General features: G+C 44.8%; 1 protein-coding gene across 1 annotated transcript; it reads right to left on the bottom strand.

Annotated features, from left to right (window-relative positions):
• Window positions 1-875: 875 nt before the first annotated feature.
• On the bottom strand, window positions 876-10877 carry slc25a18 (solute carrier family 25 member 18). Its single transcript, XM_083654901.1, has 9 exons — window positions 10760-10877; window positions 9906-10028; window positions 7385-7440; window positions 6585-6675; window positions 5778-5893; window positions 5238-5406; window positions 2201-2385; window positions 1810-1885; window positions 876-1181 (listed from the first exon to the last, which is right to left on the bottom strand). Exons 1-9 carry the CDS (start codon window positions 10777-10779, stop codon window positions 1040-1042), a joined length of 978 nt encoding a protein of 325 aa, XP_083511027.1. The 5' UTR covers window positions 10780-10877; the 3' UTR covers window positions 876-1039.
• Between the last annotated feature and the right edge of the window lie 7613 nt (window positions 10878-18490).

Raw genomic sequence — 18490 nt, 5'->3', positions numbered from 1 at the left:
AAACATAATGAGCTTTTGCTTCATCTAAAAGGGAATTTGTCACCTGCAGTTGGATGATGCATAGTTCCTTTGTCACACACCACCAGACATCATGGTGTGATTGCTTGGCAATTTTTGTCAGTGGTCTCAAACAACTCAAACAACAAGCTCTCGCCTTACCTCAGACACACACACACACACACACACACACACACACACACACACACACACACACACACACAGCCTGGTAAACCAGAGGACACACACACACACACACACACACACACACACACACACACACACATCAGGGCTCAACACTAACTTTTAATAAAAGTGGTTGCCAGGTTGGCAACCAGGCATCAGCTTTTGGTTGCTGAAACTGAAAATATTGTTGCCATAATGCCATTTTAAGTCACCTTATATCTTGAGTAATTAAGATACTAGTATGCAATGTCAATTTGAGTCTAAAATGTTGGTTAATTTTGAAAACCTCTCAACGTAAATTTGAAACTAAATGTCGCTTAATTTTAAAACTCAAATAAAACATGGTTTGGGTTACGGTTGAAATGACTTTGAACACTCTGGAACGTGAACCCGCGGTCTCCAGTGTCAGAGGCAAGTGGCAGAGGCAAGCTTATTTTTCATGTTAAAAAGTGGTTGCCACTGATGGCAAACAAAGGCCAAGAATTGATTGGCAATTTCTCAAAATCAACCCTGAATGTTGAGCCCCGCACATACACAGGACCCTGATGAACCTATAGAACCCTGTTGACAGCATGTAAAAATCTATAGAATCATGATTAGTGTGAACCTTTGGTCCACATGTTAGTCATTTGAGCCTCCTCTCTCACCATTCTTTTTCCCCCTCTTATCTCATTTGGTTAGCTGATTGTGACCTCTCTCTCTCTCTCTCTCTCTCTCTCTCTCTCTCTCTCTCTCTCTGTATAGTCACCGCCCACTCAGTTGGGGCTGACTGATCTGTTCATTCGCTGCTAAGTAACGCAGCAAATTATCAGATTAGGGACAACGGCACCACCGCAACCGCCAGTGCCAAGCGCCGCTATCCCAGAAACTCTAGCACCGTCTCCCCTATGCCGAGGAAGTAGACGCCCTGCGCGATGCCAAAGAGGGGAGCGATGACGAGAGCACGACACGTCGCCCCCTTCAGGAATGCCGATGGGCCCTCCCGCCTCATGATGCGCCTGAGGACGAAAGGAGGGGAGAAATAGTGAGGAGTAGGGCTGGGCAATATATCAATATTATATTGATATCTGATATGAGACTAGATTTTGGATATTGTAATATCGTGATGTGTCACAAGTGTTGTCTTTTACTCCTGGTTTTAAAGGCTGCACTATAATAATTTAATTAATTAATTAATTTAATTGATTAACTTAATTGGTAATGCACTTTTCATTTGAAATAACTCTCAACGTGCTACAGAGTAAAAACATAAGCATATAAAAGTGATCAAAAGGAAAGAACATTAAAAGCCACATAAAGAAAAAGTAAAGTGGTAGTAGTTAATTTAATTTAATTTTCTGAACTTACCAGACTGTTCTAGCTGTTCTCTTATTTGCCTTTACCCACTTAGTCATGATATCCACATTACAGATGATTATTTATCAAAAAATCTCATTTAAGTATTTTGTGAAAGCAAAAATAGTCATCTCTACAATATTGTCACAATATTGAGTTCAAGGTATTTGGTCAAAAATATTGTGATACATGCTCTTTTCCCCATATCGCCCAGGCCTAGTGAGGAGGCTTGATACACTTCGGTGAATATCAACGGATGACATGTTATTGTATCTTAGGCCATCATCTTACCGTGTGCAGTCAACAATTCCTCTGTATGAGTCCTCCCCCTCCCCCTTCTGCAAGGTCTGTAGGCGCGTCTTTATCACTGTGTAGGCATTTCACACAGGAATAGATGACATAAACATAACTGCATTACATCAACACAGTGATGACTGAATGCTTGTCAGTTGAAATATATCATCAAAGGAAAGCTAGACTTTTAAATATTTGCATGCACATGCAACCCCCCACACCCCATCTCTCTTAGCCTGGGTAAACCCAGCCTCCACGTGACCTCTATCTATGCGCTCTCAGTCACTCTCTTTGTGACTGAGAGCGCATAGATAGAGGTCACGTGGAGGCTGGGTTTACCCAGGCTACATCTCTCTCCCTCTGCCTCTCTCCCTCCCCCCGCTCTCACCATCCAGCGGTGTAACAGCCACAGCTGCCACTGATCCAGCGGTGCAGCCCGCCGTGAAGGACTGCAAGAACGGGGCCTGGTGGTGCGCCTCGCCCCGGCTGCCTGGGCCCGGACCCGCCCCTCTCGGGCCCAGCGCGTTCAGGTTGGCAAACAGTGGGAAGTAGATCATAGAGAACGGGACGTCCCTGGAAGAGGAAGCAGAGTTTAGGTTGAGTGAGCTGGGAAACAGAGGTGCTCAGAGAGACTGACAGAGCAGACCTGTGTGTGTTACAGGCAGTGTTGCAGTCGAGTCCGACTCCACTTGGTCAGAATCCTGGACACATTTTCAGGACTACTGACTTGGACTTGAGCACTGACGACTCAGACTTGGACCTGGACTCATTCATCCATTCGGACTCGGAAGTTGGAGTCGAGGACTCTGACTTGTTAATTGATAAAGGCTGTTTTTTTTTTTTACCTCTGTCAACGCATGTGTGTTGCCATGCTTGTGTCTGACTACTTCGGTGACTCGGACAATGGGGACTCAAGACTTGACTTGGACTTGAGATATATGTGACTTGACTGAGAGAGACAGTGGAAGGGACTGAGGCAGAACTGGAACAAAAAATTGAGCAGGAGAGGGTGAAGATGAGAGAGAGAGAGAGAGAGAGATGCCCTCATTGAACTGCAGGACAGCAGCCAGACATGGCTGCAGGCTTTTATTGATGAGTGATGACTTACGCCAGGGCTATTCAACTGGCGGCCCGCGGGTCCGACCGGCCCGCGAATGAGTCCCCCCCCGCCCCCCCAATTGTTTATTTTTTTAGATTTTTTTAGATTTTTTTTTTTTTTTTTTACAATTAAACCTCATTTACTTATTACACTCGACTGGTTGTTTCCCAGATGTGATGTGAATCTAAAGTGAACTAAACAAGTCCGATCCACTATAAATGTTTTTCAGTAGATGCTGTGATGTAGCCACAAGAAAGGTGCAATATTATTGTTTTTCAGGAGATGGCGATGTGATGTAGCTAATCAAGAAATATGCATTATAAATGGTGTTTCAGGAGATGTGTGATGTTGCTAGCTATAGGTTCTAAACAAGAAATATGGTTCAAATGTTTACAGTAGTTTTCCTTTCTTGCTGCACTACAATGTTACAATGCTGTGAGACGGAGCTAAACACAAAAGATGCAATATTAATAGTTTTTCATGAGATACTCAGTATTTAATACTAATACTAATAATAGAAAAGGAGAAGATACTGAATAATGAGATCACAACAGTATAATCCTAATGTTAATTTAAAATTAAATATTCTTCTAAATATGGATAAAAGTCCCAAAAACATCAAATTTTGCAGCGTTGAGATTCCATTCCTTACAGCACCCCCTACTTAATAATAGTTCCAGCGCGGCTGCGAAAATGTGGTGGCACATTATATAATGGCTCGGGGAACGGTCCGGCCCCCGGGTTTCTGACAATGTGGCCCCCTGAACAATTTAGTTGAATAGCCCTGACTTACGCAATCCAACAGTGTTCATTTTGACAGCAAATCTTGATTTAGTTTTAGTCAGTAAAGTCTTTTGACTAAAACGCCATTTAGTTTTAGTCATATTTCCGAAACGTTTTAGCTTTAGTCTAGTTTTAGTTGACTTGACTAAATGTAAGATTTTAGTCGAATAAATCTAGGTTAGATTTAGTCGACTAAAATCTAACGGGCTTAGTTATAGTGTAATGCATTATTTAAATGTTTCTCTAGAATTTCCAAACTCATTGGAAAGATCTACTAATCTGTTGTCGTGGAATGGTATTAAGGTTTGAATGTGCAATGCAGACATTTATCTGTGTAACTTCTTCTCTTCTGATTGGATCTCTTCCCAATTCGTCCCTCTCTTCATCTAGTTTTTATTCGTTGATGAAAATATCAATAGGTTTCCTCATAGTTTTTGTCATCACAACTTTGTTTTTATTTAGTTAACATCTCGTTTTTGTCAGTGAAAAAGGGTGGTTTTAGTCAAGCTTTAGTTTTAGGGTTGGCAGTTCGATCCCCGCTCCCTCCCAGCTGCTGTCGTTGTGTCCTTGGGCAAGACACTTAACCCTCCTTGCTCCCGATGGTGTGTAGGCACCCTGCGTGGCAGCCTGCCGCCATCGGTGTATGAATGGGTGAATGTAGACTACCTACTGATTGTAAAGCGCTTTGGATAAAAGCGCTATATAAATGCAGGCCATTTACCATATAAATGCAGGCCATTTTAGTCAATGAAATTAACTGCAATCCAAAATCAACTTATTAACACAGTGATGATAGTTCAATGAGTTCAACGGAAGGAGGGAGAGACAGACCTGTCTAGCCAGTCTCTAGAGAGAGAAAGAGACAGTGAGAGAGAGTGACAGGCAGACAGACAGAGAGAGAAAGAGAGAGAGAGAGAATTGTGCCTGATCATGTACTTGATACTTTCAAAGGTATGGTGTCCAAATATGGTGGCCAAGTTCAACCTGGGTCAGTTAAAGGTTATTTTAAATCAGATTTATAACAGTATACTCTTCTTGCGCTGCTGTGTATGACTGTATATGTTATTTATTTTGTAATAGACCCTAATAACTTGGCATAAGATATTGATAGCTATATTAATCTTCTGGCATTATTCAATTTTGTGCAAGGGCAGGCACGCGGGTTCCACCTACATGTGGATTCACACTCATGTTCAGTAGCTAACTCCGGACATGGACTCGGGTAATGGGGACTTGACTCAGACTCGACTCTGACTCTTCTTTGATGACTTGGACTCAAACACTGGGGACTCGAGACTCGACTTGCACTGGAGGTCTAGTGACTTGACTACAACACTGATATGTGTGTTATCAGCATGTGTCTCTTTCTGAGTATCTACAGTATAGTGCTTATATATACTGTATGTATATAGTACAGTAAATGTTTACACGCATTAGTTCTTTATTATGAGCTTATTCTCCAAAAAGGAAGGGAAAGCAAAGAAAGACAAAAAAAAAAGAAAAAAGAACCTAAATGAGAAAGTGGGTGAATAATGTGTCTGACCTCATCAGAGTGGCGCCCGCCCCCCTGTAGAGGCCGGCCAGGCCGCGCGTCTTCAGCAGCTCTATGGTGATGCCGGTGGCCGAGCGGCGGGGGGGAGCAGGGGCCGCCAACGACGGAGCGGGGCCAGGAGTACCAGGAGCAGCTGGAGAGGGGACAGACCTCTGGGCAGCTGGGGGGACAGAGACACGCAGCTCGGAAATAGAACACAGAGATGCTGCTGCTGTGCCCACATCACAGTGAGTGATTTTGTTGTTGTACTTCTGTAATCGAAGGTGGGTAGCTAAGCTTTGGTTTTCCATAACTACCCTGGGAATAAGGAGAGACCAGATGGTTGCATTTCATACACTCATAAGGATGGGTGGCATCATGCCTTTCATCCAATTTCATCCTTTCACTTCCTAAATAAGGTTTTTCCAGACATTTCCAGGCAACCTTTTAAAACACATTCAAATGGATAAATTAAGTCTAGTATTGTTTGCTGTGAGGGGGGGGGGGTAGCTATTGACGAGATTATTCAATACACTGAGCAGCTGAGCTCACCCAGCCTTCCGGCGTCCTGCAGCTGGATCTTCAGCATCTCCATGGGAGTGGTGACGATCACCTGACAGGTGCCGGCCCCGCACCCCGCCAGCATCTCCCCCCACAGCGGCAGGTGCCTGTCAGTGACAGATACATGCCTTCATCACCAGTAGCCCTCATAACTAGGCCTATGTCAGTACAAGACAGTGGCTCCCAAACTTTTTCTGTCAGGCCCCCCCTTTTATGATAGAGTATTCACCTTATGTAGCCCCGCCCACTTGACCCGTTTGTATTACGACATCCTGTTCAAAACGCCGGCTGGTTTACCTGCTCAAATCGTCTCTCTGGTCAAAGCTATAGTGACTCACTGGAAGCAGGCTGAGGAGATAAGCTCTGCCACAGGAAGTGTAAACACAATGTGTTTTCCGATTGTCTTTACACTTCCTGTTAGTCTCTCAAGCCAAACTGTCTCTTCTACGTAAGGTGAATAAGAACATTTACACCCCCCCCCCCACACACACACACACACACACAACCCACCCCAAATCGTGCGTACTGTCTTAGTTGTGGATTATTATTTGCTCCACTCTCAGTTGATCAGTTTGTTTTACTGAAAATAATAAATAATTTAATTAAATAATAATAAATAATCATTTAATAATAAATGAAATCAACTTCCAAAAAGATCTGATAGTATACAGCAGATTGCTTTCACATTATTTCTTGTAAACATTCTTGAATATATTTTCCCAGGTCAAATGAACTTCAAATGTTTACGTTGAACAGTGCAGCGACTAAAGATTTCCCCACTTCAAAAAGCGCAGTTACCCGTTCTTGGAGAGCTTCTGTCTGAAGACATCGTTAGCAGCCAGTTTGATGGCTTTTTCCGGCGTGACCAGAGTGAGATTGACTGCTGCGCCTGGATAGGGCAAATAGGGTGAGGGATTGAAGTGACACAGCTTCCACTAAGCCACACAAACACAACGCCAAGCTAACAGTGCAGCTTACAGGCCCTTCACCCTGGCACAATGCCAAGCTAACAGTGCAGCTTACAGGCCCTTCTCCCTGGCACAATGCCACTACTATAGACAGCCAAAGTGGAAGCTCACTTCCTGCTTCAGCACTGTACTAGAGATTTTCTTCTGCCATTTATTTTCCCATAGACATTTCATAAAATGCTTATAAAAATAGTTTTACTTGTTCAAACCAAACGGTTCAGATATATTTAGAAACAGGAGAGACCACATAACATTTAACTTGGACCAAAACTTAATACAATTGCGGATTTAAAGAAAATATGTTTTCGATGTAGTTTTTTTAGGTTTTGGTCCGAGTGAAATGTTCTATGGTCTATCCCGATTCTAAATATAGCTGAACCGTTTGGTTTGACGAAGTAAAACTATTTTTATAAGCATTTTACATAATGTCTATGGGAAAATAAAGGGTGGATAAAAATCTCTGGTACAGTCAGTGCTGAAGCAGGAAGTAGGCGGTCACTTTGCCTCTCTATACAGTTGCAATGATCAAAAAGAAGAAGATTGAAATAGTTGAAACAACAGATTAAGCTCATAGTAAAGAATAGCTGTAGAATGGTTTCTTATAAATTAGATTATTAGAAATGCAAATACCTCTGTAGCATCCAAAATAGCCTTCCGAGCGCACCGTCTTAGCCAAGCAGTCCAGCCTTTCAACACAAAAGAAAGGAGTGAGATTTTCAGGCAAGAAAACCTTCTGAATCAGATAAATGTGTCCCACAATACCACTACACCAGAACAATGCTCATGTTCTATACTATACTATACTATACTATACTATACTATACTATACTACAGGGATACTCAACTTGCTTTGCCCGGGGGCCACTTTCGTGAAATGATAGAAGGCCAGGGGCCAGTTAATAAACAATCAATATAAATTTTTCTGTAGCGGATTGTAGGTTTTTGGGGTGTCAGCCGGAGTTTAGTCTGACAATGTTGTGCACACCGGATAGTTAGTTAGGTTAAGTACATACATAAGTGCCTGGGTAGCGAGCAGACGGCGGTATTTGAAAATTTAGCAGCTAAATCATAGATTATTGAAAGATATTCCATATTCCAGACTGAAATGCTATAACAGAAGTGGAGTATTGGCCAGAATGACATGAACATTTGGACACTTATTCAGTGGGTATCTTGCATGCTGCGTTCAGGTGCACTGTAGGGCCTACAATTTCTTTTTCTTTTTTTTTTCAATTCTATTGCGGGCCACACAGGGGGCGCCCGCGGGCCGCATGTGGCCCGCGGGCCGCCAGTTGAGTATCACTGCTATACCATACGGCACCACCTTGCACAGAAGAGGGGGGACCCATGTCCACTCTACTCTCCAGACCTTTTCCTGTTATGCATCATCCAAAAGCATCATGGCCAGTGAGGCTTTGACCTAAATACACCATGAGTTGATCAGATGTCAAGGCATCGCCCTTCAGCCAAACAAACACCCAACAGCTACAATACTGTGTCCCAGCAACAAACACCAAGCTTGGATAGAGATTGTGTGAGCAGACATGTAGATAAACTCTGTCTCTCTTGGCAAAGAGCAAACCTATTCAGCCTCATAAGCGGGCCTAAAAATATCCGAGTGACCAAAGCTATTTTCCCATCTCTGACTCATAGTGGAAAACCATAGTCTGGAAATGTTTATGCTGCTGAACCTATGACTGCCGCGCCCCATCAAGCAGCAATACTGATGCTCACCAGATGTGCCCTTAGAAACCCCCGGGGTCTTTTAAGGACACGGAGTCTCTCTGCCTCTGCTCCATTTGATTCTGTTTGGATGTATCCAAAGCTAATTACAAGATGAGTTAATGGAGTATAAAATGACTACTATTTAGTCCGTTCATGTGAACATTTGTCAGATGTGAAATAATTTAGTGAAGGCAATGCACAAAACATTTCAAAGTTATTGTGCTAGTCCAGCAGAATTGACCGTACTGTCCAAGATACGGCCACTCCATGAACAAAACACACTGGAATCCCATGACTGTGTTTTGTATAAACTTTAGACCAAATATGGGAAGAGTGTGCTGTGCTGCGCCACCCTTTGAGATTCATCTGACAATTATGTGAGACCTGGAAATCTGAACCATTTCAACTCGTTTCTAGTTCAAATTAGAATGCGGTTAACCCTAGAGCCCATGTTTAAAACCAGTTCTAATCAGGATGCTGAGATTTTGAGTCTGTTTCCTGTATTAACTTAACTTAACTTAACTTATGCTGCCCTTTTGAACAGGACTTGAAAAAGGATATGCGTATCTCGATACTTCTTCCCTGATCGGATAAATGTTGAAGTTGTAAATGAATAGAGAGTGATTTGATCATCATCACTAGTGGACCCGTGGGAGTTGGACCCCAAGCCCCCCACTGATGACATCATCACTGATGACATCAGTGACGTCATCATTGCTCAAGTGACATCACATCATTAGGTAATTAGGGCAATTAATTTTAAAGATCCGTCTGCGTCAGGTCACCCGCACGGGTGCTCTTTCTTTACACTTCCTGAAGTTTCAGCCCGATCGCACATAAAACGGCATAGCTGTGGCCGGACAAAATTCTGCTCACACACGGACACTTCTCATTCTTATAGAGACACTGCATGAAATAGGCCACGCCCATCACGGGGGAAAAGCTCCGTTCATTTCCACACACCAGCGTCATTTTCCTTGAATTAAACATAGCTAAAAGCTGTTGTGTGGTGGGCTGCGCAGAAAACAAATGTAAAAAATCACCAGTTAAAGTTTTTTTGTACTCCTGAGCAAAACAAGGAAGCCATTGAGAATTGGCGAGAAGAAAAATGTGGATCTAGCTGTCAAAGAAGTGAGTTGGAGTGTTCATCTTCCGTATATACGATATTTTTGTGCAACACGCAACCATGCACGTGACATAGGAGAACGCCAGGATTGGAGGGGGGGGGTTTCTGTTTTCCCCCGTCTTGGGCGTGGCTTCTGAATGATCACGCGTTATGCAGTGTCTCTATTAGAAGATATCAGAAAGTACAGCGATGACAAATCAAAGTTAAAGTTCTCATCTCTGTCTCTGTGTATCCAAAGGATCTAAATGCTGGACTTTGAAGAACATGGTCTGTCTGTATGTTTGAATGTGGGCTACTCACATTCCTTTGTAGACTTGGGCGCCCTGCTGGTTCTGTAGGCGGGTCTTGGCCAGGTCAATAGGAAACACACATGTCACACCCACCAGGCCTGCCACGCCCCCATTAATCAGCTTAGCCGGGAGGCTGCAAGGAGGATCAAAATACAGACACAAACACACGCAGGCACACAAACGCACACATGGCATGCGTGCACAGAGCCATGCATACATGGCACCCACGCAAGCCATGCAAATGGCAGGCACATAACATCCACGGACTCGCACACAAGTAGGATTCCCAAGTGCACACACACACACACACACACACACACACACACACACACACACACACACAGTATATTAGTACAGTATATGCTGTAAGAGACACCGACGTATTCCCCACACTCTGGCGCCTCTGTATTATGCTAAACAAATCAACAGTGTTGTGTTGGGCAGTAATATATTACTCCGTAATATTACTACTGTAATATATTACTTTGTCCAGTAATGAGTAGTGTAAGGGATTATAATTTCCAAAACAGTAATAATATTACAGTTACTAATCCAAGTAACTTTAAAAAGTATGCAGTTTGGCTGATTGTTGACTCCTGTAAGGTTAATTATTGCTCCAATAAGGTGGATTCAGTTCTAAAAGGAGCTGGCTAAACAGGCTGTATGTCACTTTTTTTGGAAGGAAGGGGGGCTAGCAAAAGTAATAATATAGTAAAAGTAACGAGTAACGTAACTAACTACTCTTGATACCAAGTAATAAGTAAAGTTGTAGTTGTATTACTTTTTAAAGGAGTAATGAGTAACTGATTACACTTCCTGAGTAACCTGCCTGACGACACTGCAAATAAGGCAAAAGGTAGTTACCTAACTTTGCGCTCTGCCATCCTGCGTCTGGCTGGCCTCCGCCCACGTCAGCAGCACAGCCCAGGCCCCGCCTCCTGGCCAGCGGTGTCCAGCACGCCACCGACACAGCTCCCCGGCCTCTCTAGCGCCGCAGCAACGGACCGACCGCCTGGTTGTCTCCTCGCACTCCCCTCCCCCCCACCCACCCCCCTTTTCCCCCCTTCTGGTGGCAACAACCAGTGATGTTGGATCTGTGTCTTCTGTCAGCCTTTCTGCAGGGCTGCACTTCACACACAGACCTCTGGTCTCTCTCTCTCCCACTGTCTGACCCTGGTCTCTCTCCCACTGTCTGCAACAACAGAACACATGCAGTTAATATTGGATACGATACTTTAGTTGAATACAAACGAGGCCTGTGTCTCTCTACTCTACATGCCACAGAGGTATTTTCTCCCTCAAAGCCCTGTTGAATGGCCATTTGCAATGGTTCTACAACAGTGGCTCTTAAACCTTTTCACATCGAGGACACCTAAACTAACACAAATTAAACCACACAGCCCCATCTGATCAGATGTTTTGCTTTTAGATGTTTTATTACAGAAAGTGTATGAAACCTATGATCAAAACAGTTATACATTCTGTCATTGTGTTACTTATGGATGGAATTAGAGTGAAAATAAGGTATCCCCTTTTTTTGCTGGGGACCCCCTGGAACCCCCTCACTGAGCCCTGGGGGTTCTCCGGACCCCACTTTGAGAAGCACTGCTCTACAGTATATCATGGTATAGGAGGGCATGTCATGGTGGAGAATTGACACCTCATATCTCAGGGCCTATCAACTCCAGATTTAGAAATTCATACATGTGAATAACATAAGCACACTCAGACAGAGCATCCTAAATCTGTCTAATCTGCCAGCTAAAAGGGAAGGGATACGGCTATTTGATCTAGCAAGGAGGGCAGAACTGACAGATGAGGTATTCTTTTACTACGATTGAAATCCACCATTTACAAAGGACTGAAAAGGAGATTTGAGAGGAACTTGGAAAATCGTTTGACAGGTTTTTTTCCCTTTCTTTTCCTTGAGACTACAATAGTCTGTGGTCTATCTTAAGAAGCATGATGTCAAGATAATACAATGCCGTTGAAACCCTATCTGCAGTTAACAGTCCTTTAACTTCCCCCTGCTTTTACGTTGCAATGTCTTCCCTTCTTTTTCTCCCTTTCCCCCTCCTGACTTCCTCCTGACTTCCTCTCTTCCCTTCTTTTTCTCCCTTTCCCCCTCCTGACTTCCTCCTGACTTCCTCTCTTCCCTTCTTTTTCTCCCTCTCCCCCTCCTGACTTCCTCCTGACTTCCTCCTGACTTCCTCCTGACTTCCTCTCTTCCCTTCTTTTTCTCCCTCTCCCCCTCCTGACTTCCTCCTGACTTCCTCTCCTCCCTTCTTTTTCTCCCTCTCCCCCTCCTGACTTCCTCCTGACTTCCTCCTGACTTTGTCCTGACTTCCTCCTGACTTGCTCTCTTCCATTCTTTTTCTCCCTCTCCCCCTCCTGACTTCCTCCTGACTTCCTCTCTTCCCTTCTTTTTCTCCCTCTCCCCCTCCTGACTTCCTCCTGACTTCCTCTCTTCCCTTCTTTTTCTCCCTTCCCCCCTCCTGACTTCCTCCTGACTTCCTCTCTTCCCTTCTTTTTCTCCCTCTCCCCCTCCTGACTTCCTCCCTTCCCTCGGCTCCCTAATTAATCTCTCTCTTAATCTCTCCACCTCCATTCTCCCTCTGTCTATTTTTACCACTGTTAAACCTCCTCCGCTCTATAGTCCTCTCCCGTCTCCTCTGAAAGCAAAGGAAACAATCAATCCGGCCCCTCTCTCAACTCCATGTGTGTCCCCCCCTTTACCTCTTATCTCCTGACGTGGCTTTCCATCATCATCTCAGTGAGGTTCTGCTTCTCTATGCGCTTCTTCTCCTGCAAAACTCTGCTGCCTTCTGCAGTGGCTGGATGTCCTCGTCACATTCTACACACACATGCCCTCTGCCACTGAGCCTCTTTTCTGTGTGAAACTTTCTCTTTCAGCTCGGCTCCTTTCACGCGCACCGGCGCCCCTGCCAAAACGCTCACACTCACTCCAAGGCAACCCCTAGCTCGCGGTCCTCTATTTCCACCCCCCAAAAGTGCTACTGGATGGAACACCCCGACCCCCAAAGTGCTACTGGATGGAACACCCCGACTCCCAAAGTGCTACTGGATGGAACACCCCGACCCCCAAAGTGCTACTGGATGGAACACCCCGACTCCCAGCAGACTCACACAAGCACAGCCCCATCAGACAGCTTTAGAGAGAGAGAGAAAACAATCTTCCATCACAGAGACATAGGGACTTACCTCTGTCAGTGCATCCCCACCAGGCAGGATCAAGCTGTCCACTCTCCTCTCACTTCAACAGCAGTGTGTGTAGTGCAGCAGCGGTAGTCAAGCGAGAGCGAGTCTGAGAGCCAGCCGCCGCTCAGGGGCCGTTGCACAAACAGCAGTATTGTCCTGCCTAAGTCCCTCCCTCTGGTGGTGACTGCCTGTGTGACACGGTCCCCGGCAACACAGCAGCACTGCTGCACTACTAACACAACTCCACACACATGAGCCAAGCAGCTCACTCACGCCTGTGTAGCCACACCGCCACAGCACATGCAAGCAGACACATTCAGTTCCCTCAGATTGTCATTCAGTGTAAGTTTATTTTGAAAAGCATGGACAGCAACAGAAAAGGCTTCCCATCTATAACGAGCCCTTTATCCGGCAGCAGCCCTGCTATTACATAATACCTCGAGGCACATTATGAATGAATGGATGAACAGAGACAATTACTAGCAAGTGGAACAATGATGTGCCACGTATGGATACCACCGTTTCAAATGCTCTATTGCTGGAAAATATGTCAAAGATGGTCATTAAAGGAGTAAAAACCTTATAGAAGAACCTCAAGCCGAAAGAACATGAGCAGCCTCTCTGTTGCCCTTAAACTATTTATTCATGAGCATCGATTGATGTATTGATTTCTGATAATGGAAAAACAACTACTATCCATGATGATTTGTCACACTGGCACCCGGAGGATTCTAAACCTTGCAAGGCAGCTGGATTCGCACGAGATCACGAGATCACGAGATCACCATCACACGACAGATCTGTTGGTTTGAATCCGAACCACCAGTGGTTCGCACCACTCAGCATCCATATGAGGCAGCTATGGGCGGGCTTTAGGTGTGACGTCAGCGAGAACAGATGTGATAGACAGATGTAGTAGTAGTAAGTAGTAGTAAACGGTTTTTATTGAGGACTAAAAACAGATGTACAAATGGCAATCATAGATTGAATTGTGAGTACATCATTACAAGTATAAAAAGGCAAAACAACAAACATACAACAGTTTAATTAGTTGTTTAAAAGTCTGATCATGTAGGGGATGGCACTTTTTTTGTACCGCTCTGTGTTGCAGTAGGCCAGGTCAAGGTTATTTGAGGAGCGGGTTAAGCGATGGCTTATTACGCCTCGCTCAGGTGGAAGCCAGCTCCTGAATTGGTCAGACCGTCGGAGGGAGGTGGCAAACGCCCTGGTGAGGTCTTCGCGCCAGGAGCTGAGGGAGGGGAGCCCTAGGCGGCTACAGGCATCCCTGTAAGATGTAAAGTCCCGGCCCAGGATGATCCGCACCGCCCTGCGTTGGACTCTCTCGATGGCCTTTGATTGGACACCAGTAAGGCCTGAGTGCCAGACTGGAGCAGTGTATTCCAGGGTTGGTCGGATGTAGATTGTGAAGATGGAGGTGAGATCGTCAGGTGGGATGGCGGAGTTTTTGAGGCGTCTGAGGAGGAACAGCCGCTGGCTGGCTTTTTTACAAAGGTGGTCCACCTGTTCGGACCACTTCAGGTTGGACTGGATATGGATTCCCAAGATCTTCAGGGTTGAGACGCTCTGGAGTTCGAGGTCATTTATTGTTAGTTTTGAGAGTGTAGGGGGGGATTTTGCTGTAAGGAAGTGCATTACTTTGCACTTATTTGGGTGCAGTGCCATTTTGCGCTCAGAGGACCACCTCTCCAAGTCAGCGAGGTCCTGCTGGATGGTGGGAGGAGCGTTCAGTGGGTGCACCTCCAGGAGGTTGAGATCGTCCACAAACTTCCAACGCTTTGCGGCTGCGTTTTTAGCTGCACCGTTGATGTAGGCTATGAAAATCCAAGGTCCCAGCAGCGTCCCCTGGGGGAGGCCGCATGTGATTTTTTCGCTGTCAGAGAGGGATCCGTGGTAGCGCACGGACTGTGATCTGTCCGATAGAAAGTTCGCTATCCACCTGGCCAGAGATGGGCGGAGGCCGAGCTCCAGCATCGTGGTGATGGCGAGGCTGTGATCCACACGGTCAAATGCCTTGCTGTAATCTGTAGTGACCAAAGAGCAGATGTTTCCCGGGCTGTCCAATGATTTGTAAAGGTCATTTGTCAGGTCCAGAAGGCTGTGGGTTGTTGTCAACCATCCAGGAAGGCACCCAAACTGCACCCAAACTGCTGACCCAGATGCTTCATCCAATCACCTGCCAGATATATTTTTTGAAACTGTTTCGCACCGTCAGGTTCGAGAATTCTTGCATTATACATGCTTTATGAATTGGCTTTCGTGTTATGTGATTATCTATCTATCTTATTGATAAATTTGGCAATGTGGGCTATGTTCTCTGTTCTCTGTTTCATTTGTTGTCCCCCCTTTTGGCCAGTGGGCGTAGAAAGTTAATCACTTCTAAGTTGGCCCATGACCAACATTTCTGCCAAGTTTCGTGCAAATCCGTTAGGCGCTTTTCTGTGATTGGACAACGCCCATTGCCACACCCCCTTTTCACCAGTGCGTGTGGAAAGTTAATCAGTTCTAAGTTGGCTCATGACCTACTTATCTACAAAGTTGTGTGGTGTGAGGAGAATATGTGTGGAAGTTACTGTAAGCGTCTTTTTGTGATTGGCCACAGCCATTGCCACGCCCCCTTTTGGCTAGTGGGCGTGGAACGTTAATTGTTCGTCCTTGGCCCATGACCAACCTTTCTACAAAGTTTCGTGGTGTTACGTGAATCCGTGTGGAAGTTAGGCCCCTCTTTGTGTTTGAACACGCCCATTATAGCGCCCCCTGTTGGCCAGTGGGTGTGGAAAGTTAATCACTTCTAAGTTGGCCCATGACCAACCTTTCTGCCAAGTTTCATGCAAATCAGTTCATGACTTTTTGAAATATCCTGCAGACAAACAGACAAACAAACGGACGAAAACATAACCTCCAGCCAACTCTGTTAGGCCCAAACACTGACAATGTTGGTGCCACACCTTCTCCATTGAGCTACAGAACTACAAAGAAGACCTTTTGGTGGTTCCCTGTACCAATATAGACAGTCATTCACACACACACACACACACACACACACACACACACACACACACACACACACACACACACACACACACACACACACACACACACACACACACATTCCTACGTGAATCAAAGATGGACCCTTCCTGTTGAGAGGAGACAGTGCTAACCACTGCCTCATGTAATAATAATGAGCAAACCCTAAAGGTCATCTTTGTACCTTCATGTACCACATCAAGAGATGAACTGCACTACACAACCACACTGGACAATGGAACCAAATGTGGACCAAGTAGCACCAAATGGACAATAGCAGTCTACTATGGAGCATCTGCACCATAGACTGTAGAAAAAGGATGGGCATAGTGACTCACTATTAGTGAGTGTGATGTCTCCCTTTGGTTTGTGGCCTCTGGCATTTTGGCCGTTGCCATCTTGGTTCTTGGGCAAAATCAGGGGTTAATTCAGCAGCACCGCCTGGTATTGGTCCGTGATTGATGAACTGCGTGATCAATGGATAGATGACCCTGTCAATCACACCCCAAAGCATAGTCTGCTTTATCATCTATTTTACTCTTAAGTGAGACCATAATTGACTAAATTAACATCATGCTGTATTGAAGAAGACTTGAAACTAGTGATTGAGACATAAACTCATTAGGAAAGTGTTTACTGAGGTCATACATCAAGTGAGAAGTCGGGTCATTTTCCTATTGACTTCTATAACATTAGACTTCTCTTTGCAGCCATAGACTGCATAAACTGCACTGTATAATGAGTTATATAAATTCACCCTCATCCGGTTGTCAGGAATGGGGAAATTAGTTGTAGAGACCTTTTTTTGTACCAGGCTGTAAACATTTTTATTTCTGCTCTAAAATCCCGCATTTTAACATGGGGGTCTATGGAGAATCACTCCTCGAATGGCCTTAAGTGGCCATTCGAGGAACTGCAGTTTTTGGCACTTCCGCATTGGCCTAATTTTTCACAACCGAACTCCCCCCTCGATCTGCACCAACTATCACACAGTTCTTAAATATCAGGTGTATAGTTCTAGATGTAATACTCTGCATCTCAGCGCAGTTTTGTAGACCTCTAGAGACCTGCATTCCTGCCTTAATATTAATATATTATTATTTCTTTGACTTCAGTAGCTTCCCACCCGTGCAATATGCATAGTGTGTAGATGACTTTCTTTAATAAGACACTCTAGTTGGAACCTTTAGTTTGCCCAAATCACTTAGAGCCGTAGATCAGTCTCCTATCACAGCCTGAAGTGAGACTGAGGTAGGTCCATATGATTTCCGCAAAACAGAAACAAATGGACGGAATCATGGAATTTGGTAATAGACTTAGACTTCGACTTAGTTTATTTATCCCGGGAGGGAAATTCATTTTCACTGTCCTGTACATTACAGAATCCTTAGGCCTACAGAAAAAACATAACATAGACAGCAGCATCATTATCGACAAAAACAGAGACAGCAACAACAACAGTGTGGCGAGACAGACAGACATCAACATAACAGCAGAGACAATGACAGCAACAGTGTGGCAAGACAGACAAACAGATCAGCGGGGCCTGCTGTTCAGAGTGGCTATGGCTGCAGGGATCAGGCTTTTCCCGAGGCAAGCCCTTCAAAATAAAACTGCTATTCAAAATTCAATAAAAACTGAATCAACTGTAAAACATGGATTATTGCAGAATTTTCCATAATTTGGCTGAAATGGATAAAAGTAGGCCTAATTATCAAAATCAAAAGTAGACCTAATTATTGTAGTAACCTAAATGATTTCATAACTGTAAAATAGGCCTAGAGGAATGATTCACTTTTGGATTGGGATGTTTTGAGAGAGGGGTCGGTCTTGCGCGAGAACCTTACGTCACCTAACAACTTGGTTGTCACTTTGAGAAACATGCCGAAGAGGCTGTCTGAGAACCAAGTCATCAAGAAGGGAGGGGGGGGGGTCGTCGGGGGGGGGGGGGGGGGGGGGGGGTCTATCCTAACCCCTAAACTAAAACTTAAAATGCATTTTTTTTTTTAAATAAAATGGATTTCATATGGCTCTAGAGACTGAGGTTAGCAAGGGAGGGGGCCATCACTGCACTGACAGCAATGTGCCAGCTGAGCATCACTACCCTCCCCCACTACTGACAACCACTGTCAGCATATAGCAGGGATGGCTAAGTCTGTGCCATCAAGTGCCAAGAGGCTGCAGCTTTTCATTCCAACCAAAGGCTGCACACAAGCTTTCGCTGATTAACACACCGTAGACAGGAGGGACCAACCAGTGAAGTCACCTGTATTCTTTGGTTGGAATGAAATGCATATAGGCTGTCTGCAATTATAACAAATAGAATTG

Source organism: Poromitra crassiceps (genome assembly GCF_964638095.1).
Source record: "Poromitra crassiceps genome assembly, chromosome: 18".
In the NCBI taxonomy this organism is placed as follows: Eukaryota; Metazoa; Chordata; class Actinopteri; order Beryciformes; family Melamphaidae; genus Poromitra; species Poromitra crassiceps.
Note: the sequence above shows the minus strand (reverse complement) of the source record. Positions and strands in the feature narration are given on the sequence as shown.